Consider the following 25,649-nt stretch of genomic DNA (forward strand, 5'->3'; position numbering starts at 1 on the left):
ACAATGTTGCATTGAACTTTATAGTACTTCAAAAATAAAATCATAACAGAAATCAAGACCATGTCACATGCTAAAAACTTATTAAGATTGGCTGTATTTGTGTGAAGTTTATAAGTTACATAATGCATACAGCAAAGTTACCCAAAATCTATAAGTGAGTTTTTCTTCACATGGTTATAGTCTCAGTTCCTGTGTCTAGGTTGGGGTTGCCTATTTTTCCCATGGATTACCATATTTCTGTGGAATTCTTAGGCAGCAGGGAACACAGTGGTGAGAAGTGGGAAGACAGCAAGACAGAGGAATGTGAGGGGGCAGGAACTCTGAGCTACCAGGAACAAACTGTCTGATAAGAAACAGGAGGCTTGGTTTGACAGGTAACCAAAATTGAATCTGCAGAAGATCCTTGACTAGAGTAGAATGAGCTCTTCATAGCCATTTAGATCATTGTAGGTTTGCTTTCTTCCTGCTTTTATTTGAGCTGAGTCTGGAAAATTCTCAGCTCTCAAACTTGATCTATACCAAACTCCACTCATCCTTCAAAACCTGAGCATTATAACCCTCTAGAAGATATAAAGCCCTGTACCTAAGGTCATGAACTCTGAAACCTGTATTCTCCACCACTGAATAGCTTGGGACTTCTGGGTAGCCTGTTTAAATTCCCACAACTGCAGTTCTTTTTTTTTTTTCCCATTTATTTATTTTGTTGCATTTTAGGTTTTGGGGTACATGTGAAGAACATGCAAAATTGTTGCATAGGAACACACGTGGCAGTGTGATTTGCTGCCTTCCTCCCCATCACCTACATCTGGCATTTCTCCCCCTGCTATCCCTCCCCGGCTCCCCACCCCCCACCGTCCCTCCCCTATTTCCCCCCAACTGACCCCAGTGTGTAGTGCTCCCCTCCCTGTGTCCGTGTGCTCGCATCGTTCAACACCCGCCTATGAGTGAGAACATGCGGTGTTTGATCTTCTGCTCCTCTGTCAGTTTGCTGAGAATGATGGTTTTCAGGTTCATCCATGTCCCCACAAAGGACCCAAACTCATCGTTTTTGATGGCTGTATAATATTCCATGGTGTATATGTGCCACATTTTCCCTATCCAGTCTATCGTCAATGGGCATTTGTGTTGGTTCCAGGTCCTTGCTATTGTAAACAGTGCTGCAATGAACATTCGTGTACATGTGTCCTTATAGTAGAACGTTTTGTAATCCTTTGGATATATACCCAGTAATGGGATTGCTGGGTCAAATGGAATTTCTCTATTGTGGCCAGCTCTTAGATGCAGGAGAAGAGGTTCAGGAAGAATAGTGGGGTGGATTGCAGGAGAGGTAGGTAGGAGCTATATTATACAGCCTTCTTAATAACAAAATGAAAAAGCCTGCACATACATGGAAGACTCTGGGTTAAAATCAACCTATTATTGACACTGTAGCCTAATATTTCTAAATGATCTCTGTGGTAGTGTCCAGGCAACCCTAAAACTAGGGGAGATGATTATGTGAGATTTGAACACTCCAATTGTGAACTCTCATACTAACACATATGGCTGAGAGAAATTGTGTCAACTATAAAATATTAAATAGATGAAATAAAAAACAATAGTCTAAACTTTATTTAATGTGTAGCCACCAATGAATACAGAAGTAGAGCCATGTTTATGGGCAATTCTCGGAAGCAAAAAATGAGCATACCATAAAAAGAAAAAAAAAGGAAAATTACCAACAGTAAAATGTGGTTCAGTGATTTTTTGACAGCTTGTCGAGATTAGTGTTTCTTATCCTTCAATGCCAGACAGTGGAGATGAGTCAGGGGAGAAGCTGTAGGTGGAAGACTAAGAGTAGGAAGGAATGAAGGAAAGCCAGAGTCAAGAGCTACCTGTTCTACTTGACGTCGTGACAGCTGGCCTCTGTGTAATTGGGTTGGATGACTCAGGATTGTACCTACTGGCACTTCTTGGCCATGCATTAGCACCAGGACTATTTGAAAACTACTGCTCCAGAATAAAGGTTTTCAGCCCAAATTTGAGACTCAAAAGGAAAGGACTTTCTTAAATGTGAACTGAGCCTTCCATTTGCTTTGCCAACAATGAATGTCTTTCTGCTATTTTTTTTTTTTTTTAACCTTACCAAGCTCTGATTCTTTTGGCAGCTGGCTCAAAATGCCTTTTCCAGAATTGGTGGCTGTTGGCAGTAGCCAGAAATAAATTGAAATCATAATTAAAATAGTCATCCCTTGGGAAAAGAAGTTGAAACTTGGTAAATCAGACTTACAGTAACTCCAAGAATTGGAGCCAAAAGGAAGCATGCAGAGCTCCTAGGCTGGTTCCTAGTGCAGTAGCCACCCTTTAAAGACATGGTCCATGCTTTGTTTTTAGTGACCTTCCAATCACATGCTTTGCATTTCATTGGCTTTGATAAATACACATTGAAAAGGTTGATCACAATTTTATCACAGATATAAGAATAATTTATAGTTTTGTGACAACTGATGACCCAAATCAGCAAGTGACAAGTTAAGTTTGATGAAACTGAGGAAATACCAAGTAAGCAGTTACTATTGAATGGGGAAGGGAGACAGCAGTAAAATAAAATCATCTGAATTATATACCTGTTGGTGATAGAAGGCATTCAGCCTTGAAGACAATATCCTGTATGTAAAACAGTTATATAATATCTAATATTGTGAACAGAGGCACTGGATTGCTGATTAAGACAAACCCTATAAAGCACCAAACCAACAAATGGCATGATTTCAGCCTTTGTTTAAAGCCACTGTGTTTTGTGTTCACTCATACAAATTTGTCCTATTTCTTTCTTTTCTCTAAAACTCAATCTGAGTGCAAATGTATTTATGGATAAATAGTGTTGTACTGGCAGTAGTACCATCTAAATGACCTGCTCTAGAATGTGACTGGTTTCCCATGCGCCCCTCATGTGACTAAGGGCAGAATTGTTTTAGGTAAAATAATGTTTCGGCTGCCTAGCATGAGATATAATTATCTCTTGGATAATTATATCTGTATATCAACATGTTTCAGCCAATGGGTTAAGCATTTTATGTGTCATTTGTTCCTCAAAAGAACACTTTATGATAGATATTATTGTAGCCATTTTAAAATGAGGCATTCAAGGAACTGGATAAGAAAGTTTCCTAAACTCTCACAGCCGCAGCGAGTAGCGGGTAGGGCTAGGATTGTCGTGCCTCTCAAAGCTGGTATGCTTCCCATCAGCCTTCTGCCGCCTCTGGGCTGGCTGCTTAATTGGGGCTGGATCACATACAATCTCTCGCCTTGTTTTTCCTTCTCATTCATCAGGTCTGTCTCCCTACAATATTTTAACACCTCAAGGACAGGAACATTTTTTGGCATCTCAATTCTTAGCTTGTCTGCGATAATGATGATCACATCCTACAAAAATTTCAGTTTTGCGAAGCAGACTTTCTCACTATCTTTTTGCTCTGTTTTCAACTCAAGTGAAATCCAACATCCACCACCACCACATCAACCACCACCAACTTCTGTCCTAGCCTGCTCTTCACCTCCTATTCTCCCTTGGATCTTTGAGATGTATTTTCAGCACCCATTTATGCTTTATACCTGGATTTTCTTGTTTCTTATTTTACAGGTTGCTGGCATATTTTGTGAGTGCATTTTGCATATTGTCAATCTGCCACATTGGAACATCATTTTCACACTGACTTCAAAAATATCTCGAATTTTTATTGTTTTAATGTAGGTGAGGCATTTTCATCTGCACAGACGTGTATATCAACTAGATTCAAGGGCAAAATTTTTTCAAGACTTGATGCTTTTGTACATTTTATGTACGTAGAATTTTTAAATAAGTGGCTTAATTGCATTCATAATCTACTCAGTTATTACAGTTTTTCTTTGGAATTCAAATGACTTAACATAGGACCTCATTATGTGAGTAGCTGTTCCTTTAAGAACTCCCTTTTTTTAAATGAACAAGGTGGAAAGAGCTTCAAAATAGTTGGAAGAGGATACAAATCTATTTCAGGGAAGCTTTTCAGAGAAGTTAAAGCTCTACTTTTGCTTTTCTAACACCTCCCAAAATTGCAGTTTAATCTTCGGGTCACCAGAAAAGTATCCAATTATTTTAAATAACATTGTCTTTTTAAATCAGATTCCTGTGCCTTTAATTAATGATGTATTGTTTAACTTCAACATTCAGTTGTAAATATAAATACATTTTTCCTTTGTCCGTTTATAAAAATGAACATATGTGGAAGAACTTATGACACTGAAAACAAGCACTTGGGAGAGACTGTGGATGGAAACAAGCAAAAAGTTGAGTCCTTCCATGTAGAAATTGACCTAGTTTCAGTCCACTACTAGGAGAGCAGCACAAGCTCAGAGAGCCTTTGTTGTTTGTTGTTTTCGTGTTACAATTACCAGTAACTTTGAATCAGTGACTCCTATTCTCATAAGACATTTTACTGATCAGAATCTTCTTATTTTGTTGAATTCTCTCTGACCTAAATTTTTGATTCTTTAAATTAGTAGCCTTTTAGCATTTCGGGAATCTCAGATCACTTTGATAATCTAGAAAGCAGTGGTTTGTCTGTCCAGGAAAATACAGATACACGTAGACACGCCAAATCTAGCATACAATTTTGGAGAGTTCAAGAATTGTTGAACCTATTTGAGGACACATTATTTTAAAGAGCTTGATGATGACCAATGTGTTTTCACCAAACAAAATTATAATGTTATCTTTAGGCAAAACCTCTTTAAGAACATTAAGTTATATCAAATGTTTCTATGGCTCAAACATTTTAACAGTTTCCATCCATGGATCAAAATATAGAGTAAATAAGTGAACCAAAGCTAACTACATTAATAAAGTCAGACATGGGCATAAAGCTCTTCAGACACACAGCCACCTGCACATAAAGAGATACACTATCAATATTTCCTTACCAACCTGTGGTAGTCATGCTGCTGAAGTAGTGCCTCAATCTGAATTTTACTAAACTAGATTAAATAACATCCAGTTTTCTGTAATTTGAACAGCCTAGAGATAGTGTGATGGATCCTTAGGTTTTTAAAATGATAAATCAAGCATTTCTGTTTTCTTTCCATTGATTTTTGCCAAAGGAAATTAGGATGTGTTTTTATAGGGTCCTCTACAGCATATTCAATATCAAAATGCAGAAAATGTCCTTGATGTTTAAGCCCCTTTATTCGTAGTGAAGATAATCCTGTTTCTGTTTAATCTCTTTATTTATTAGCTTTCATAGTTGCCACTAAATATTTCGAATCGCTTCCAAATTTCTTGGTCTATAATTACATTTCTCACCCAACTGAGAGATGTCGTTTGCTTTATCTGTTTTACAAAAATGCATTAAGTACCTTAAGATCCTTTAAAACAAGATATCACACATGTGTCAAAATATAATTCTCAAAATGTTACGCATAATTCTCATATAAATAGTTACAAAGCACATGTCAAGATTTAATTTAGCTCAACCATCAGGATGAAAAAAACAATTTAAAAAACTAGAATATATTTATATATATAGAGAGAGACTATATGTAATATATATATATATATATATTTCTCTACATATTATATAGTATCTCTGTATCCATACCTATATGGATATATTCATAAATAAATATAAATGATATATATTATATTCATAAATATAGATTTTGATTGCATTCCTGAATGAGACCAATTTTTCCTTTATCAGTTATTTAATTCACAGCATTCGTTTAGCGTAAAACTTCATATACTCAAGGTTTCTAGTTTACAAAGATGAATCACTTTTGTTTCGTAACTTTAGGTACTTTCATATACATCCTCAGACTCATCTGAAAGACTTGTTAAAACACATTGCTGGGTTCCACCCCTAGTGCTTCTGTAGACCTGGGATGGGACCTGGGAATGTGTGTGCCTATGTATGTGTGTGTGTCTGTGTGTGTGTGTGTGTGTGTGTGTGTGTGTGTGTGTGTGTGTTTGTTTTATTATACTTTAAGTTCTGTGGTACATGTGCAGAACATGCAGGTTTGTTACGTAGGTATAAATGTATATGCGTGTAGGAATTTGTGTTTCTGACCAGTTTCCAGCTGATGCACATTTTGAGAACAAGTGATTTAACTCCAGGCTTTGTTTGCGGATCAAGCAGGGCAGCAGAGAGTGTTGATTAACTCCCAAGAAAGTCAGTACAACCTCTGATTGGCTCCTTATTACTTCTTCTATGTTATTCCTGTTTTCTTGTCCTGTCCCCTCTGTACCCACAAGATCATCCACACCTGTGGCGTCAGCTGCCAAGTCTTTATCGCTGCCAGAACAGCTGCACTCCAGTGCTGCTCCCTACCTTTGAACATTTCAAATCCCTAATAAGGGCCAGACTCCCAGTGTCTTCCCCACAGAGACCCGGCCTCCCTCATTTGTCCCATTTCTGTCAGTGATTTCAATTCCATTGCAAACCAGGGCTAGAAGGCTCCAAATCACATGTTGTAAACTAGAAGGTGCATTTCTCCCTCCCCAGTTATCATTGGTAGGCTTCTCTTAGTAGAGAAAATGTTTAATTTTTAGAAGTTTGGAATCCTAAAGAGATTCCTTTCAATTTTCAATCTGCCAGTTATCTGTCCTGTTCCTCGGATGTGGCCTTAATTCTTTATAAGAAATAAAAGCTTCCGAGACTCCAAGGAAGTTTGCTGAGAATTGTAGTAAATCAGAGACGCAAGCCAGTCCTGGCAGTCTCTTGGAAGGGCAGCTTTGGAGGACTGAGAGGTCAGGGCCCAGGCTTCTAAAGGTTACGCCTGAGATGTGTAAGTGAGACTTGGAGGCAGGAGATAATAAATATAAGCTTCAGGAGTTTGGAAGGCCAAGAGAGTTTAAGAAGATTATCAAAAGACATTACAACTTCAGTTTCAGCTTCTCGGGAGGCTGAGGCTGAAGGATCACCCAAGCCCAGGAGGCTGAGGCTATGGTGAACCATGATCACGCCACTGTACTCCAGCCTGGAAGACAGAGTGTGAGACCCTGTCTCAAAAAATAAATATAAATAAAATTAAAATTTAAAAAGGAATGTAACAAGATCAGCTGAGGGGAATTTGTTTTGGAAGAGAGGAAACTATTGAGAGCAGAAGAATTGATGGGTGGATTTGAATAATGCTACAGAAATAAAGTTCGAAAGAAGAAAGAAAGATCATTTAGAGACTAAATCAGGTGGTTGGCTTTGGAGAGAAGGTAAATATTTTTATCCAAGCCCAGAGGAAAGAACGATGGCAGTTATGTCAGTTGGCCTTGAGGTTAAATAGGAGAGGGGTAATTGGGAGGTCATGAAAATGCTCAGGTAGATGAGTACACTGTGCTCTGGGTGAGTGTTGGGCAGAGTGATTTTGCCATGGGTCCACCTGCTGCTGCTTTCCTTCCTTGTCTACTCCTCTGTAATTGAGTTCAGTAAAGAAGGCTGAGGTTAGGATGACCTCCACATGTGAGGTTGATTTTCTTTGTTTCCATGTAGATGAACAGCCCCTGGGTATGGATGGCTGCTTCTTTTCCTCACATACTGTAAGTCCCATGTGGCCAGTAGATAACCTTTGATTTGTTCCCATTCTGTGCCAGTGCCTTAGACCTGTGTGTCAATGACAGCCAGCTGTCACTAGTTCCTTGGCTTCCCAAAGGGAAAGAAAGAAATTCCCATAAGGAAGTAAATGTCCCAAATTAGATTATTTTTATTGAATGGAATAATTGAAAATGTTGAATGGGATCATTGACAACCTCCTGGTAATTTTGTGGGGGAGTTATTTTTAAAAGTTGTATGTGAAAGACTTTCAAAGCAGAGCCCTTCTTTCTGTTTCTAGAGAAAAAAAAATGTGATGTGGTCTTCTCACCAGTGCTTTGTGTAGGAAGGGATGGCAGAATGCCGAGGGAGGGAAGCCCGTCAGGTTATTGAAATGGAGCCACTAGAACGTGTGTGTCTCTTTCCAGGACCATGAAACCTCCTTCCCCAGGGCTCTCTCAGCACAGAGGCTCTCCCCTCGGTGGTGCTTCCTAGATGGTGAGTTCTGCATTTCTTGGGGGTATTGCGGGAGGTGGGGAAGTTGAAGAGCAAGGCGTCAATTGATAGGGTGGACTCTAGTTTTCCGAAAGATTATTCAGAAAGCCTTCATGTGAATTCCTCCACATGGTTGATATTTTCGGGCTGAACGACGTGGGCCTGCTGATGTTGCTCTGTCCTTTCCTGAAGTCATTTCCCTCAAGGCAGCTTGGTTAACTCTGGCTGAACTCAGCACCCACTTGCACAGGCTGATGTTTCTCTATCATCAGCCCTCTTTTCTTAAAACTTGAATGCCTGCCTTAAATTAGTTCAGAGCAGTAGCTGGATTCTACAAGCATAGGATGGATACTAATTTCTATGTTGTTTGCATCTTACGGAACATTCATAGTATTTTTATGAGACCATTATTTCAGTGTGATGTGTACATTTCTGGGAGAAGGGCAGAAAAATTCAGTTGCATTCAAATCTGCTTGACTCAGCATAACATATCCATGCATAATAGGTTAGTTATTTTATGATTGTTTAATGAGTCCATTTTTTACCTCAAACATCTCTCTCCTAGATGCTGCGTAATACTACCTTTCTATCCAATTACCCATATCGCAGTATCTTCTCACCTCTGTATATTCATGCTTACATACTGCCCAATGTATCTGCTACCTGTTCTCTCTCTTGTTCAGATGGAGACATGTTCATTGTAGACACCCTTGCTTTTTTTTTTTTTTATCTGTGTGAACATCTGGGAGGATATAAATGTGAATAAAAGTATGACAGGATGTGTGAGTGTATGAACAAGCATTGGGATGGCAGCAGCAGAGATCTATTAAGATTTAAGGACCGTCCAGTTAACTGGCAGCAGAAGAGAAGGGTATAACTTTGATGCCAGATCACAGAACATTTTGAATGCCATATGCATATTTTTCTAGTGTTATGAAGATGGGCACTTGTATTTATATGAGATCTAACCCATATAAATCATAATGCAGGTTTTTGTTAATGTCTCATGAGCTGTCTCTGAGAACTTTCCTCCACCTTCTTTATTCCATAGCAGTGAGAAACATAATCATTTGTCATTTCTGAATTTGCAGAGGAACAACTTATATTTCAGAAAATTATGAAAATATGTTCTATCTAAAGTCTTAGATAAAATTATAGCTATTGTGGGTAACAGTCTTAACCCAGATAGTAATTTTATTCCATAGTTTTATTAAACCTTTTAAAGGTAATTGCAGTCACGGTTTAAGGGAACAAAGTAGAGTGAATTTCTCCAAGGCAGATTTTATTCTATTCTTAGATTTTAGAGAGCAGGGACCATAATTGGCTGGTTTCTTAGTTCAGTTTCTTTTGGAGAGAAGCTACTCATTAAATGTTTGTGAATTTTAAATAATTACTTGCTTTTTGAGTTTTTCTTTCTTGTGCTATGTTTGTTTTGTAGAAAATCTATTTGTGATATCTGGGCTTTGTAAGATAGATTTAAGTGAGAAGCACATAATTCTTTGGTTTGCTTTTCTTTTCTTTTTTTTTCTCTTTTTTGAGATGGGAGTCTGACTCTATCACCTTGGCTGGAGTGCAGTGGCATGATCACGGCTCACTGCAGCCTTGAACTTCCTGGTCTCAGGCAATCCTCCCGCCTCAGCCTTCTGAGTAGCTGGGACCACAGGGGCACGCCACTATCCCTAGCTAACTACAAAAATTGTTTTTGTAGATATGAAGTCTTACTTTGTTGCCTAGGCTGGTCTCAGACTCCTAGCTTCAAACAATTCTGCCACCTGAGCTTCCCAAATTGTAGCCAATAATTCTTTCTAATATTAAGAATATTCAAAATAATTTCTAGAAACCCAAAGTTTGTAGTTCAGATTTTTTCCCCCACACCATAGATACAGCTCAATTTCTTTTCCGAGAATGCTTAAATAATTTTTTTTTTTTCTGTGTTGGCATCCTTCAGACATGATGCTAAGGATGCAGGTTGAATATGAAATGATTCATTTAAGACCACATACAGTCCCTGGCCTAAATCTTCAAGCCGTTTTCCAAAATGAGAAATCACTTCCCTTAGAAGTCTACATAACTATAGTGTTTTCTAGCTTTATTTACTTAATAAAAACATACCAAGTGCTACCTTTCTTTATGATCCTGTGCTAATTTCAGGAGGCATAAAAGATTAAATGAAACAGATTTTTAAAGAGAGGTAGGTCTGGCCGGGTGTGGTGGCTCACACCTGTAATCCCAGTACTTTGGGAGGCCAAGGCAGTTGGATCACAAAGTCAGGAGTTCGAGACCAGCCTGACCAACATGGTGAAACCCCGTCTCTACTAAAAATACAAAAATTAGCCAGGTGTGGTGGCTTATGCCTGTAGTCTCAGCTATTCAGGAGACTGAGGCAGGAGAATCCCTTGAACCCGGGAGGCAAAGATTGCAGTGAGATGAGATCGTGCCACTGTATTCCAGCCTAGGTAAGAGAGTGAGACTCTGTCTTTAAAAAAAAAAAAAAAAAAGACAGATCTCTTAGTCTTATAGTTATCTGTGAAGATAGTTTGTATAAGAAATTTTTAAAAATGTAAATGTGCCTGGAGGCAGATGTAATACATTCTGGCTAGGGTAGGGAGGTTGGAACTGAGAAAGATTTCACAGGGGCACAAGTACTTGAGCTGGTTCTTTAAAGACAAGTACGATTTATATGGCAGAGGCAATGGAAAGGGCTTTCTAAGCCTTAGAATAGCAGTGGCAGAGGCATGAAAGTGCTGAGGTTTTCTTAATAAATTTAGGGACTGGCCAGGAGATTAGCATGACTGCTGTGTAGGGGTTTTGACCAGCATAGTTGAAGAGAAGGTTATAAATTTGGTGCCAGATTACTGAACATGCTGAATGCCATATGTATTTTTTTCCCTAGCAACTTCTGCTGATCGCTTTTATCGAATAGACAGATCTCAGGTAAGTTTTCTTCCAGCCTGCTTGTGAAAGTGAAAAATTCCCAAGTTCATATACTTTATTGGTAGCTAATCTCATAAATTTTTCTAATGAAAAACACTGAGACATTTACACATTTCGGAGTGGGGTTCATAACCTAAGCTGTGAACCTTTTATTTATCTTCGTGTGTTTTATGATTTATGGACTCAAGATGATACAGCTTGATCTTGCAAATGAGTACAGAAAATAAGTTGACTTGTAGACATTATCATCAGCCTGTACTCCAAATGTTCATTCACACGGATATTTTTACTCCTTCTTAGCGAAATTTTATGTCTTTTTAAGCTCATTTCTGTTTAGCAAGTTTGAGGTCCCGAGTGTATACCTAGGCTACTTAGTTTCAGTTTGCCAAGCCCTACAGGTCAGTGATGAGAAAAAAAAAAAAAAAAAAAGGCTTATTCAAGGTCACAAGTCCTCCCATTATCTGAATTCTCCGAGAAAAATAATGTACAGTGTTGAACCCAATAATAAAGCCAGTTGTTTACCATGCTGCTTAGCTTTGACCAGGTCATGGGGTGGAAGTCCAGGCTATCATACACTCCTGCTGGACCACATGGCATGTGGGTATCACTTCTCTAATAGTATTTGGGAAGGAGATGAGTCAAGACCATTTCTAGATATACCTAAAATAATTGGGCTGGGCGCAGTGGCTCATGCCAGTAATCCCTGCACTTTGGGAGGCTGAGGCAGGTGGATCACGAGGTCAGGAGATCAAGACCATCCTGGCTAACATGGTGAAACCCTGTTTCTACTAAAAGTACAAAAATTAGCTGGGCATGGTGGCAGGTGCCTGTAGTTCCAGCTGCTCTGGAAGCTGAGGCAGGAGATTCCCTTGAACCCAGGAAGCAGAGGTTGCAGTGAACCAAGATCATGCCACTGCACTCCTGCACGGGTGACAGAATGAGACTCTGTTTAAAAAAAAAAAAATCCTAGTTAATTGGAAATCAAGGAGATTCATCTCTCCCTGTCTCCCACTGCCTGCCATAGGACAGCTTTGAGGAGGAACGCCAACCAATCAAGCTTCTGGCAACACACTGTGATCCTTTGACACGTTGAAGAATTTCATTATTCCTGGAGACCCAGAATCCTTGTTTTGTTATTCTTCATGCAACAGACTTCTTGTTCTTCCTTAGGAACATTTGCACTTTGTGATGGAGATTTCCCAAGATGAGATTTTTATTCTGGACCCAGATATGGTGGTGTCACAGCCAGCGGGGACACCTCCAGGCATGCCTGACCTGGTGGTGGAGCAAGCCTCGGGGTGAGTGTGCTTCTCCTTGCCTGTGAGGCTGGCCTTAGGGTGACATTGTGTCTAGTTTGCCTTTGAACTTGCTGTTATTCTAATGACATCAAACATAAAGATCTTCTTGTTGTGTTTCCTTAGAGTGGTTATTTTATAAGTCTGTCCGATGAATGGCTGTGTAGAAACACAAAACCAGATTTGCATCATGTCCAAGCCTTCTTTACCCATCACAGCAACACTTCTTAGCAAACCTGGAAAATACTGGTACTTGTGTTTCTGCTTATGTGTTTGTAGTAACTCTGTTATCCACATAAAAAATGGATACAGATGATTTGACAGTTTTTCTCCTCTTCCTCCTCTTCTTCTTCTTTGCTATTTCCAGGCTGCTGGAGACATGTAGATTGTATAGTAATAACTATGACATACCAAATGCTTTTTAGGACCTCTGTCCTGTGCCTCTCTTCTATTTCTACCACCACTTCATAGAGACTTGATCATCTTAAGTGCTCTGTGCTTATTTTCTCATCTGTAAAATACAAATAATAATAACCCTCACTCAGAGAACTGTTTAGTGATTAAAAGAATTGATACAGGTAAAGCACTTAAAGTCATTCCTGAAATTTTAAAAACAATCATTAAATAGAATGTTATTAAAGTGATAATCATCATCATAATGCCACAGTGACCTTGAACATTTGGTACAATTATCTTTAATTCATAGATTAAAAAATTGAGACCTAAAGGGTTATTTTACTTGCCTAGTATTTCACAGAAAATAAGTAGAAAAAATGAGATTCAGTCCTGGGTTACCTGATGCCAGAGCCCATGCATTTAACTACCACCTTGCACCACAAAACATAATTAAGATTTCTAAGTTATTTCAATAATTCAGAACTATTTATTTAGAGAATTTTGTGTGCCAGGTCCCAGTGTAAGCACTTGGGGTGTAACAGTGCAAAAGTAAAAACAGATAAAAATCTTTGCCCTTGTGAAATTTAGTGTTTTGGGGCCTGAATTGTTGAAATAAGAATTGCTCTAGAAACCATACACAATGTACCCAAATAGTAAATGCACATCATCTACACCTACTCGTACAGTATGAATGAACGGGCCACTAGGTAAGCAAACTGCAATGTAATCTTCGTCCCTGTTTTCCCTTGTTATTTGATTTACTCTTTTCACTTTTTTTCATTCACTGCTGCTATTTGTGAGTGGTTTCCCACTCTTCCAGGGCCAGCTGATGTCCAATATGTACCAAGTCTGGGGGAGACAAGAGAGGGCACAAGTGGCTGTGTGGAACAGATAAAAAGCTGTTCTCAGGAAGCCAGAGCCATGATGTCAGAGCATGAGGGGAAGGCCGAGAGGCACAAGGGGTAGCCTCATGCACCCCTGGGAGCCTCAAAGGTGGTGGGGAAAGCCACCTTTGCAGGGCACATCCATATACCAGACCCATCAGTTGTGGGGAAAGGAGGTACAATGTTTTGTCCTACTGCAGAAACAGCAGGTGCTGGAGTCTGGGTGTCCTCCTACCCCACCTGATCTGGGCTATGTCTTTTGATATGGTAAGGAGAAAATTCATTCTTCCAAGTTGCCCTGGTCTTTGCTCACTCGGTCATTTTCTTCATATCAAATAATAGCCAAAAGGAATTGATTTAGGCCTGGCTAGAACTCTGTTAGCTCTAACTTTAAAAATTAAAGTAGCCTGAAAATCCACCAGGACTTGAATCAGTGCTTTTCTTATTTCTCACCAGTTTCCTCCCTGAAATAAACCAGGAACAGGGAAGCAGTGAAACAGGAAGGACTTTGTTATTTTCTAATCTGCATTTCTACAGTAGGTCTATTACTTCTTTTTCATGTCACATTTAAAATGACTTAATCTTGAAATTCCATTTTCTCATTTGTAAAGGGGACAGGATCATACAAATAGTTCATGATTGTTGAGATAAATGAATGAAATAATAAATGTGTAGTATCTGGTAAATGCTCCATAAAGATGAATTTTCCTTCTCACATTTACAGGCAAGATTCATCTTCAGAAAGTGAAGACTAAGCCACGTGGCTGCCTTTGAATGCTTAACTGTCTGGTACCCTTCTTTCTCTCAGGATCTCAGACTGGTGGAATCCTGCCCTGCGGAAACGCATGCTGAGTGACAGCGGGCTGGGGATGATAGCTCCCTATTATGAGGACTCAGATCTGAAAGATCTCAGCCACTCCCGCGTGCTACAGTAAGAGTTCTCTTGCTGTTCTTTTCCTCTGTGCTACTGTGATTGCTGGGAGAGGATGGACTGTGGGCTGTGCGCCAATGGGCAGGATTGTCTTTTCAATGGCGCACAGGCTGTCTCACATAGGCGCTGCTTTGTGTTTGACCCTCCATGCACCTTGCTTACTTTTATCTGCCCCAAACTCTTCATGGAGCTCCACCTACCATTTCTCTTGCTCCTGAGCCACCTTGAGCTCCTCGCATGTGAACCTCTACATACTTTAAACCTCACCAGTGTCTTCTTTACTGGAGCCTAGTATTTATCAGATGTCCCTGTTTGCCACATCATAAAGACATGCATGAGAGTGATCAGGAGTAGTTTGAAAGTGATGCGTGTTTTTTTTATTTGTGAACACTTTATTTTGCTGTTTCATTTGTCCTGGGCCTGTGCACGTGTGCCCTACCCAATATTGCCACATGGCTTTATAGGCTAAATCTGAGTGCTGTCCCTGTGGCGGTTGCAGTCTCTGTGGGTGAGCAGTACAGCGTTTGTTCGTAAATCAGAACGCTACGCTTTCTTCTGAGATCTGGTCATGGTGAGAGAGTAGGATGCATGCTGGAGTTCTGCATCAGTGTTGGTACCTTTGTGCTCGGTGAATCCACCTTCCTGTCATCTCCCCTGGTGACAGATGCACTCTTGCCTACATACTCTTTAATTTCAGTCTACTCACTCCATTTTAGAGGTTATGTGCATGAAATTAGGCTGGTTTCCAGTTTACCTGGGGTCTTAATCAAATAGTGACAATGGCCTTGTAACCACACATTCTTAGCCTTTTGATAGAATAACAAGATTACTAAGATTCTTAGAAGCCTAGGGTTAACTAAAGAGGTAAGGAAGTGCTTTGTTTCTGAAGAAAGACTAGAAGCAATTTCAATATTACAAAGGGAAAAAAGTGAAAAATTTGGCTCTAATTATTTCATTGGCGAAGGTTCAAAGCACACACCCTGAGGGCAAAAGGAGACTTCATTTTAATTGCTTCTCTGTATTACCTCTTACTTTCTTGTGTGAAGAGGGGAAAGGAGCAAAAATGAATTACTATGGATTTTTCTTTTTAATTAAACTGTGTTGTTACTTTCCGATGGCATTTTGATTGCTTACAATTCAGGGTGTTTTTCCATTTCCTTTTTTTTACAGAATTGAGGCTTGCAAACCAGGGTGAGTCAGCCACCCATGAATGGCTAAAAATGTGGCCATTTATCTGTGGGCAGACTTATTGGAAAATTAGAGTTTTAATTAGCTACAGAAATAGATATTAAGCCTAGGCAAACCAGATGAGTATATTATTTGTACTTGTATATAGTCTGTTTCCACAAGGCAGAATATGAGCTCACTCTAGTTTTCTATGTCCTGATTTTTCTATATATAACATACTGATGTACATATCATGATAAAATAATTGTATATAAGATAGTAAATATTCTTCCCAAGAATCACAAATAAATTTACCACTTTATATAATAGCTAGGTTCTTAAAACCAGATGTTAAAATCAACTCTTTTTGTTTGTTTGCTTGGGTTGTATTATCCTTTTAGGATTTATCTTAATCTTTGGTTGGTCTTCAATTGACAGCTATAAGTTTTCACAGTCATTTAGACTATTTTGCTTTATAATGCCCTAGAGTAGTAGACCCTTTTAAAAAATCCTGCAAAATTACTTTGAAAACAAGCAAAGTGGCATTCAAAGATTCGCCCCTAGTCTTTCAGCTTTTCCAGGTGAATCTCTGGACATTGTGGAACAAAAGACAAGTCATCAGCACTAGGCTCAGCCTGAATTCCTGTCTCATGGAAGATACAAGCATAATAAAATTGTTGTGTTAAATCACTTAAAAATAAAACAAAACTAAACTAGATGCCTAACCTCAACTTTTTAATTAATTCTTTAACTTTTAAAATTTTTGTGTCCATTGATTTCTTACAATATCTTTTTGTTTCCTTCAGACATCATCTCTGATATAAATAGTTATAATTATAGTTGTGGAAACATCTGATTATGTTAGTAATAACTACTATTGATGGAATACTTCCTGCTTGCTTTGTATCATAATTAAATTATCTTCTTTCAGCAATTTTTAAACTTAGCAGTTGCTTAACAGATAAGTAAACAGAAGCTCCTAAGGGGGTAAAATATTTTCCTTAGGTCACTTCACATGGCAAGTGTGGTTTGACCTGAGGTTGGCTTGACTTCTGACTCCATGCTTTTCCTATTGTACTACAGTATCTTCTCAAAGGGACCTTAAAAGTCAGTGTACCAGAGCCGCAGAGGTTTTCTTTGGTTTCTATTTCTTTTTTTACATTTGTAGGGTGAAAAATCCTACAATATAGGGTTACTATGCATGCACATTAAATATATAACTGCAAACTTACCCAAAAGCAAATATGGCCGAGAATTAATCTAAAAGCATTTTTTTTTCTTTAAAAGAAGAGATTAAAACAAAATATAATGGTGATAAACCTCAGTTTAAAAAATATGAAACATATATTAACTATGTTCTAATCCAAATAAGTATACAAATTATATAGAAGGCCATCATGTACCAACCACCCTGATTTATTATGTCATTGTTTTTCTATATTTGCATTAGGTCTTTCTTTCAAGCCTTAAACAAGAGAGTAGTGTAAAAAATATTGACTATTTTTTCATGGTTTTGTTTTGTATTGTTCAAGTTGGAGTCTCTCTAGTTGGAAAATCTGTAATCCGAAATGCTTCAAAATCCGCAACTTTTAAAGTACTGACATGATGCTCAAGGGAAATGCTTATTGGAACATTTTGGATTTCAGATATTTGGATTAGGGATGCTCAGCTGGTAAGTATAATGCAAATATTACAAAATCTTAAGAAAATCAAAAATCGGAGACAATTCTGGTCCCAAGCATTTTGGATAAGGGAATCTCAACTTGTATTTATTTTTCATTACCTGTGTTATATAATGCATGTATTTTGGAACTTGCCATTTCACTCAACATTATATTTTTGAAATTCATTCATATTGATATATGCGGATTTAAAAAAATTTTTAGTATAGAGTATTGCATCATATATATGCCATAAATTATTTCTCCATTTCGATATTGATTTTTAATATTCTATTATTTTTTAAAATGCAGCAAACATTGTGGGACATGTGTCCTCCTGTGTTGTAGAATATATATGCAGTCTCAGCTCACTCGATATTGCACAATTTACCTTCCCAGTAAGAATATTTATAAATCAGTAACTGAAAAGGCCCTGAACACTTATTTTAATAATCTCGGTATGATCAGCATCTGCTGCTTTAAGCTTTAAAGCCCCAGTCAATTTGGGAGGTAGGAAAGGTTCCATTTTGACATCCTGTTGTCAGTGCTAAATGACTCACTACATAAAAAGAAATCAAAAGAGAAACTTTCCATTCTTAGAACTGAAAATGCTACTTATTGGTGTTTTCAAGACACTGCTAATGTGGTATTTATAGAATGATTTAGGACCGTAAATTCATTTATCAAGGGAAAAATGATCACATGCAAATAAGCAAAGCATTCAATTTGATAAATTGGAAAAAGAATCCCAATGTAAAGAAAAAAGAAATGAGAAGGGTGAAAAATATAAAGATAATGAGAGAAATCAATGATAAGGAGAATAAAACAGACAGAAGATGAACCGAGAATAAAATTTTAAAAAATTATTTGAAAAGATAAATAGGACAAAATTCTGAGAAGACTGATTTAAAAGAAAAAAGTACTGAAAACAGAAAGAAATATACCCACAGTGCCTTCCCTATATCATTCTTCCTCCAAGGTACTCAGGGCACTTTGTGCCAAGCGGCCCTTTACCCTCCAAATTGCAACCGATCCACTCTGTTGGGTCTTCTCAGCGTTTTCTGATGGTTTTAAACTTTAAAATAGTCCCTTAGATCCATCAATTTCCCTTTTCACAGGCGGACTGAGAGGCAATTAATATAAAGAGGATGAATTCGATTTCTATCATTACTGGAACTGGCTGCATTTTCACCATAATTTTAAGGGAAGATATATACATGTTCACTTATATGCAGATCCTATAAGAAAGACTATAATTCCAAAATAGGGTAAACAATGTGTATAGCGCCTTCAAAACCTGAAATATTTAAGAACCAATTTTGAAATGAATTGATGAGAGATGGTTGACTGACATGATCACTGCTAGGACCATAATGATTTTGTCTTTAAGTTTAAAAAAATGTTTTCAGTGTCCAAGGAAGTTGTATTTAAAATAACATGATTCTGGAAATGTATTTGTTCTTATCAGTAATTGTACTACCACGATTCATGACAAGACTATATTTCATTTGGCAGAAGATTAATAAGGAGGGAATTAGCTTAAATTTTTGCAGGCCTAATCTATTTGAGTTGTAAGGAAGAATTTTGCCACTTGAGTATCTTTGAGATAAGAAAATAGGCATGGAATGAAAACTGTGATATATTCTTCTTAAGTTTTCTTTGAGAAAAGGACAGACTTGCCTTTGAGTTAGATGGGTTAAGAGCAGGCAGGTAAAGGGGCTAGAAGACAATGCTTTTGTTTCTGAATCAGAATAGTCTTTTTCCAGTTCTTAGATTTTGTGGTTTATGAGAAATCCCCAAATGACTGAAAGAGGTGTAATTTTTCTCAGTGTCCCCAAGCCCTAAGCCTGAAAGAACTAAAATGGACTGTCACGCAAATAATATCTTGCTACTAGACGAAGACACAGGGGAAACAGTGTAGTGAAACCACACATGGGGCAGATATTCAATCCGGATAACTGTGTCTAGGCAGGTATCTGCTACCCGATCAGCTACGCAGGGCTAATGGGTTTTTATGATTGGCAGGGGATTTCTGTCGACAAGAAAAGATAATGCTATCAAATGTTTAACTCTAATGTGTGAGGTCTGATTTGTGATTTCATTTGAATCCTAAGAAATATGGTGAACAATTCAGTTAATCACTTATTAAACAAATCAATATCGGACACCTTCAGTGACTGAAGTCAGGCACTGGAGATATGAAACTAAGAATAAATAATTATTGCCCTTTAAGAGCTTATATTTAAAGAGGAAATATTACACAAACCGATTTTTATAATTCTCACTAATAAGTGCTATTATGGATATATGCCTAGAGTGTTCTGGAAACAAGAAGAAATAGAATTTGCTGCTTTTTTTTAGATTTAACTTTTGACTCTTACATAGAAAAGATGAATATTTAAAGAATTAATGAACATTTCAACCTCAAATAAAAAAACAGGCTTATTAGGGGTTCTATGTGTATTTTGTTCATTTTTTACATATGAACAGATAAGTAGTTGTTCTTTTCATTGTGTAAACCAGAAATGTCATTCAAACAATGGAAAACACTCAATGATAGTTTAATATCCCTGTATGTTGTGTGCTTAAGGAAATTTGGACAACTAAGAAATTATTTGGAGATCTCAAAAGACTTAATAATACTTTAAACTGAAAAACTGGCCTTTATAGTATACTCTGCAATTTTGAATCACCATATCAAGAAGATAAAGCTCAGAAACCTCCTTTGTTCTGAAAATTCAGATGTTCCAGGCTGATTATGGGAGGAATAACTTCATTCCCCTCTGGTCCTCAACTATTTTCTTTATTCCGTTTCTTTTGGGAACATTAGGTTACAGCCTGAACCTAATAAAAAGGGTAATTGTGCTTATTGTGAAAGCTTCAAGTTGTCAACAGGAAGACAGACTATTGGACAGAGATTTTGATTTTGGAAATACTCTTTGAGCTTCACAATCAGATAAGCGGGAAAAAAATGAATCTTCTTAGTGGAATGCAGGTTTTGCTGAAATATATCTTAGAGATGAAATTGGTGCTGTCAGGATAAAGATGGCTCCTGGCATCTGTTTCACTGTGATAGTTGGGTCCCATTTCTACCTACCTTTGGCATCCCTGCTTACCTTTGACTGGTCTCAATCTTGCTCGCCCTGGATAATCATTCCAGCTGGAAAAATACAGGATAGCTGACATATGTCTTCCTTTCTTCTTCTTTTTCTTCCCGACTTACCTCAAGTTGTTACTGTATTTGGCAAACACGTAATAACACTATTTCTATATGTGTGTGAAATATTTGATAAGGATTTTGCTTTGTTATTTTTATAATTGTTTGTCAATCAGTTCTGCCTATGGAGGCCCTAAACCACTTGGAGAAATGGACTTAAATTTATCCTTCCAAGTTCAGTTAGAGTCAGAACAGAATTCTTTGTGCACCAGATCTTATTTTGACTGAAACTGAAAGAAAAAAAAAAAACAAACTTACTTTAATATAAATGTCCGTTTTATTTGAAATAATCCCAAGAAATTATAGCTTTCTACTGCCATGAGTTCCAAGTTTTGCCAATGAGTAGAGCGTGGGGCAATATTAGTGTTAAGTGGGTCCTCTTTTCACTTGTAAAAGCTGGCGGCCATATCTATTCACACTTCAGGAATACTGTCGATGTGAGGCAGTATTGATTGAACCCTCTTTAAAGCATCTGAGTTCCTTGGATGACCACACTGTGCATTTCCCCCTCTGTTTACATAGCACTTTGCAACATACCTAGAATAGTAGGCATTCAACAGCCAGGCTTTTCGGATGAATGGAAGGATGTTCCATTCATAGAACATCCTTGATAGAAAAGGTGCTCTGTCCAACCAATAGATATGTGTCTATTTATACTGCTATATTAAACCCAGTATTTATCAAATTATAATAAAATAATAGTGATAATAACAAAATAGTATGTAAAATGTTGGCTATTTTTGTTAGGCTGTGGATTCCATTTATATGTTTCAAATTTGAATATAAATATGCTTGATCCAAGAAATTCACAGATCAAAATAATAAAGACACACTTGAATGCCTGACTTGGGAAATGTTGGTATTTCACAAGCAAGAAAGTAAAAGGGAAGTATGGTGGGTATAGGAAGTTGTAGGCGTGGTTGGTGAGCACAGTGGTAGGTAAGAGTGGCAAGGAAGAATTGTTTCCCAGGCACTCACCTCCAGAATAACCTGTTGGTCCATTTGCTGCATTCCCCAACTTCCACCTACACTCTTATTTTCTCAATGTATCTGCCTTAGGTGAATACTTTGATTAAACAAATCTGAAATATGAAAGAGTGATCATTTTGAAATCTTTTCAGAAAATATTTGCCTGCGAATCTCAGGTTGCTGGGATGTACCATGTTCAGCGTGGGGTTGAAGGATGTGAGAGGGTTACCATATTACCACTGGAAATAGTGGTGGTGGGGAGTTATATAGGGTATGGGGCTTCTTTGAGGCACTTCTGAGGCCCTCTGAAACCCCAACTTTATGATCAGAACAAGAGATACCTCAGCACCGTGGTAGCATTGCTTATTTGGAATTCAGAGAGCTAGAAAGCACATTTCCCCTTTTTTCTAGCTTTTCTGGATGATTGTGCCAAGCATCACGCAAAAGAACAATAATCCTCTAACAGTTTTCTCCAATACTCTGTGAGAGGTTGGTCTTACTCCATGACTCCCTTAGAATTTCCTTAAATGTGGGAATGAAATGTTATAAGTTATAATGTTATAAGTTAAGTACCTCCCACAACTCTTGGAATAGAGTTAAGTACATAGCAGGGCTTAATATCCAACACTGGAGTAATTGAATTATTCTCACAGAGTCTGTCGAGCCCAATTTAATTTCTTGTTTTTAATATTGCTATGATTAATCTGCATTCATTTTATTTTTTCACAGAGCTTCTTGAACTGATATATAACTGAGAAACTCTCTTGTCCTTAGACACATTAAAGTCGAGAGGAAGCAGACACTGTTGAGATTCTGTTCCCACCCTCTCCTGAGAAGGGCGGGGTGGAAGGAGATGTTGTCGGAAAAGCTTCTGGGGTATGTTACAGTTATCTTCAGAGGTGCCAAACCAGCTTCCAACCCTGCCTAGTTTTGTCTTCCATTTTCTAAATCTGGGATCAGAAGTCCTTATTTGGATTTCCTAAAAATAACCAGCTGTGGCTGAGCCCTTACTCAATTACCGAAAGGGAGATATTGCATATCCTGGATCACGAGATAAGTGAGGTGCCTCGCTTATAAGCCCCATGTGCTAAGACTAAACGTGGCTCTCATGTGATTTGCCTTCACAACCCAGAGCCCCCTCATGTTTCGACTTATGCTTAAAATGAAAAATAAAAGTCCACATTGACAAAATCCAGATGGATTATGTCTCAACAGAAGCTGTTGGCCAGGGTTCCCAGAGTCACTAGGATAAAGCCGGCAGCTTGGCTTTTTCTAAAGGGTACTTCCTCCTGGCTCTCTGGGTACATCTCCGTTGGCTGGATTTTAGAACAATGTGCCTTTTCTATTTCTTCACCCCTTTTTTTAGAAAGTGGGCTGGCAACTATATTGCAGAGACTGATTTCTAAAGGGAAGCCACCATCCTTTATTTCTTCACAACTGTGCTGGGTTTATTTCTTTTTCCATTTCCTCTTCAAAATGCTAAAATTCGATGGCCACATTGCCAGGATGAATAAGCTTGTTACATATTATTTTCTCCAGCTCCATCTTTTTATTTAATCTATTTCTCTTCCGTGTCCACTGTCCAGTTTTGCTCATTCTTCCTCAGTCTCTCCACGCATAGATTTCAAATGCCTTTGCCCTCATTTAAAAATGAACAGTTCTTAAAAATTAACAGTAGGTGGCAGTAAAATTTCAAACTCAAAAGACATTCAGGAGACTCAGCAAACTAAGGAGGGTATACAGAAGGTATGAAACTGTAAATGCTAAAGGTAAAACAGTGTTATTTTGTTTTTTAAAATTAGTTTTTAAACTTCTTAATTGACTAATTGTAATTATTGTGTACAACATAATTTTTTTAAGTAAATATACATTGTTGAATGGCTGAATCTGGTTAATGAATGCATTACATCACACAGTTATTTTTGTGGTAAGAACACTTAATATGCAGGCTCTTTCCATTTTTTAAGAATATGTTATATCATTATTAACCAAAGTCACCAAGTTGTACAATGGATCTCTTGAACTGTGTCTGCTGAACTGTAATTATGTGGCCTTTGACTAATACCTCCCCAACCTCAACAGTGCTATTTTCTAAAAGCCAAATATAAGTAAATATAGAAATCTATTTTTTAAAAAAAGATATTTCAAGCACAGCTCACATGGGGGTCATCAGGGCATATATTTGGGTAGGAGAGTCTTAAAGACTGGGAAATTATGATACCAAAGGGAATTGGTAGAAATGTGTATCAAATGAAGAACTCACCAACCAGCCTTTATTAAATTTACATGCTGGAAATGATTTCCTTCCCTCCACACCAATGCTCATCTCTGCCTCCTTTCTTCCATTTTGCTCTTTCTGCTCCCCTTCCCTCTGTGGGTCGTGAATGTTACCTTTGAGGCAGCTTGGCATTCTCTGAATGGATTTGCTACCACTTGAATAGAGAATGTGTTTGTCTTTCTCTCATTTCAATGCCACTCTGTGCGATTGCTGTAACTTTCATCTCTCACTCTCATTCTCGCCTGCTCTCTTTTACTGTATGTCCTTTGTTCATTGTCTTAAGGGAAATATTCATAATTAGAAGGACCAAAACCAAAACAAAGAGAGAATTATGTACTCGAGGGAGATTCTCAGTGCTGTGAGATTTCTGGTCCTATTTTACCTAATTAAAGATGCTTTGGGGCTAAAGCGATTGTGGTGAAGATGTCACTTAGATCCATGGTCTCGCTCTTTCTCCCTTAGGTCCTCCAAATGATGTCATAGGTTAGGCAATGCACCCTTGAGAGATGCTCAAGGGAAGAAAGCCGTTGCCCAGAGATGATCATCTGCAGCCATGCTTTCACAGCACAGTAAATCATACCTTGGCTTACTTGCTTTAAATGAAGATTCTTGTCCACCAACAGTTTTAGGAAATAAATGGAATTTGTGTAGCATTACCACTTCATGGCAAAACAGAAGAAAAGCAAAGATGATGTTTCTGCAGTGGTGATGCAGAGCCTTGAAATGTGCCTGCAGGTAATGCCCAATGGGGAAATCAGTTTTCATTTGGGACTACGTAGGAGTTTAACAGAGAGCAAGCAGAATGGCTCAAGAAGCAGGGAAGAAGGTCAAACCTGGTGTAGTCTGACCAGGCATGAACATTCTTGCATGCCCACCATAGGAGAAAGGTGTGAGCACATGATGGGAGACAGCTCTATCCAGGACAGACTGGATAAAGAGGCCAAGACTAAGGAGGGTATAGAGAAAGTATGGAATTGTAAATGCTAAAGGTGAAACAGTGTTATTTTGTTTTTCTATTCCACCCAACTGAGAGAAAGGTCAGTGAAAAAGTCCAGGAAAGTCTCAGGGTTGTGATCAGGAGAGGGGCAGAGAAATAAAAGAAAATGACTCAAAGGAGAGAAAGAACATTCCAAGTTGATACGAAGAGCTTATCTGTCTCTTCCTGAGTAGGATGGATGATCACCTGATGTTTATAGAAAGTGGTGTTTTTGCTGTAGTTCTCATCCCCAAAGCTAGACAGTAAAGAGGAAAGACAGGTATAAAAGGAAATTTAATAAAACACAGCTATAGTGAGTTGTTTTCAGTGTGTGGACGTGTGTGCTGCTTTGTTCCCTAACAAGGACTTCACAATAAGGAGTGGTGTTCTTATTTGTAGTGTGCTGTGTAGGGTGTAGAGGGTGCATGGTGTCTAGCTTGCCCTGGCATTCCCACTTTGTTTCCTATTGTTATTGCAGGACGGTAACCAGAAAATGAAGAGGCCTTGACTATTCAGTCAGGCCTGTGAAGTGGGTAAATATCTCCCACCTCTTCTACTCCATCCACAGTCTATGGTCCTAGGGAAGTATCCCACTGCTGAGTGTTTTTAGAATATGAATCTCTGCTCATGTACCTATTCAGATTCTGCTTTCACACTTGTCCTGTGTGTTTATCTTAAGCTCACCTCTATGTGGTGGCCCCATCCCTTGGCCAACTCTCCACCAGGTGATGGTTTCGAAGTGCTAAGTAGAAGGTATATGTGTTAGGGACACTGGGAATGAAGATAGACATTCATTTGTAGATGATTCTTCACAGAAAGTTAAGAGTCCTATGTAGATGTATCCCCAGTGTTTATCTAAGCTACCCTCTGTTCTTTTAGAGAGACTCTAAAATGGATAATCTGTTGAC

At 38.2% G+C, this 25,649-nt stretch overlaps 1 protein-coding gene across 13 annotated transcripts in view; it reads left to right on the forward strand.

Moving 5' to 3' along the window:
- The window catches only part of DGKI (diacylglycerol kinase iota), a 445,403-nt gene that overhangs the window by 363,812 nt on the left and 55,942 nt on the right, over nt 1-25,649 (forward strand). For all 13 annotated transcript variants that reach the window (XM_032275881.1, XM_032275878.1, XM_032275879.1 and 10 more), the window contains 4 exons: nt 7,967-8,036; nt 10,927-10,967; nt 12,138-12,265; nt 14,351-14,473. In XM_032275881.1, coding sequence (XP_032131772.1) covers nt 7,967-8,036; nt 10,927-10,967; nt 12,138-12,265; nt 14,351-14,473 — 362 coding nt within the window. The remainder of the gene's footprint in view (nt 1-7,966; nt 8,037-10,926; nt 10,968-12,137; nt 12,266-14,350; nt 14,474-25,649) is intronic.

The sequence above is a fragment of the Sapajus apella genome, unplaced genomic scaffold (assembly GCF_009761245.1).
Source record: "Sapajus apella isolate SASKATOON/1434 unplaced genomic scaffold, GSC_monkey_1.0 scaffold7, whole genome shotgun sequence".
Classification (NCBI taxonomy): Eukaryota; Metazoa; Chordata; class Mammalia; order Primates; family Cebidae; genus Sapajus; species Sapajus apella.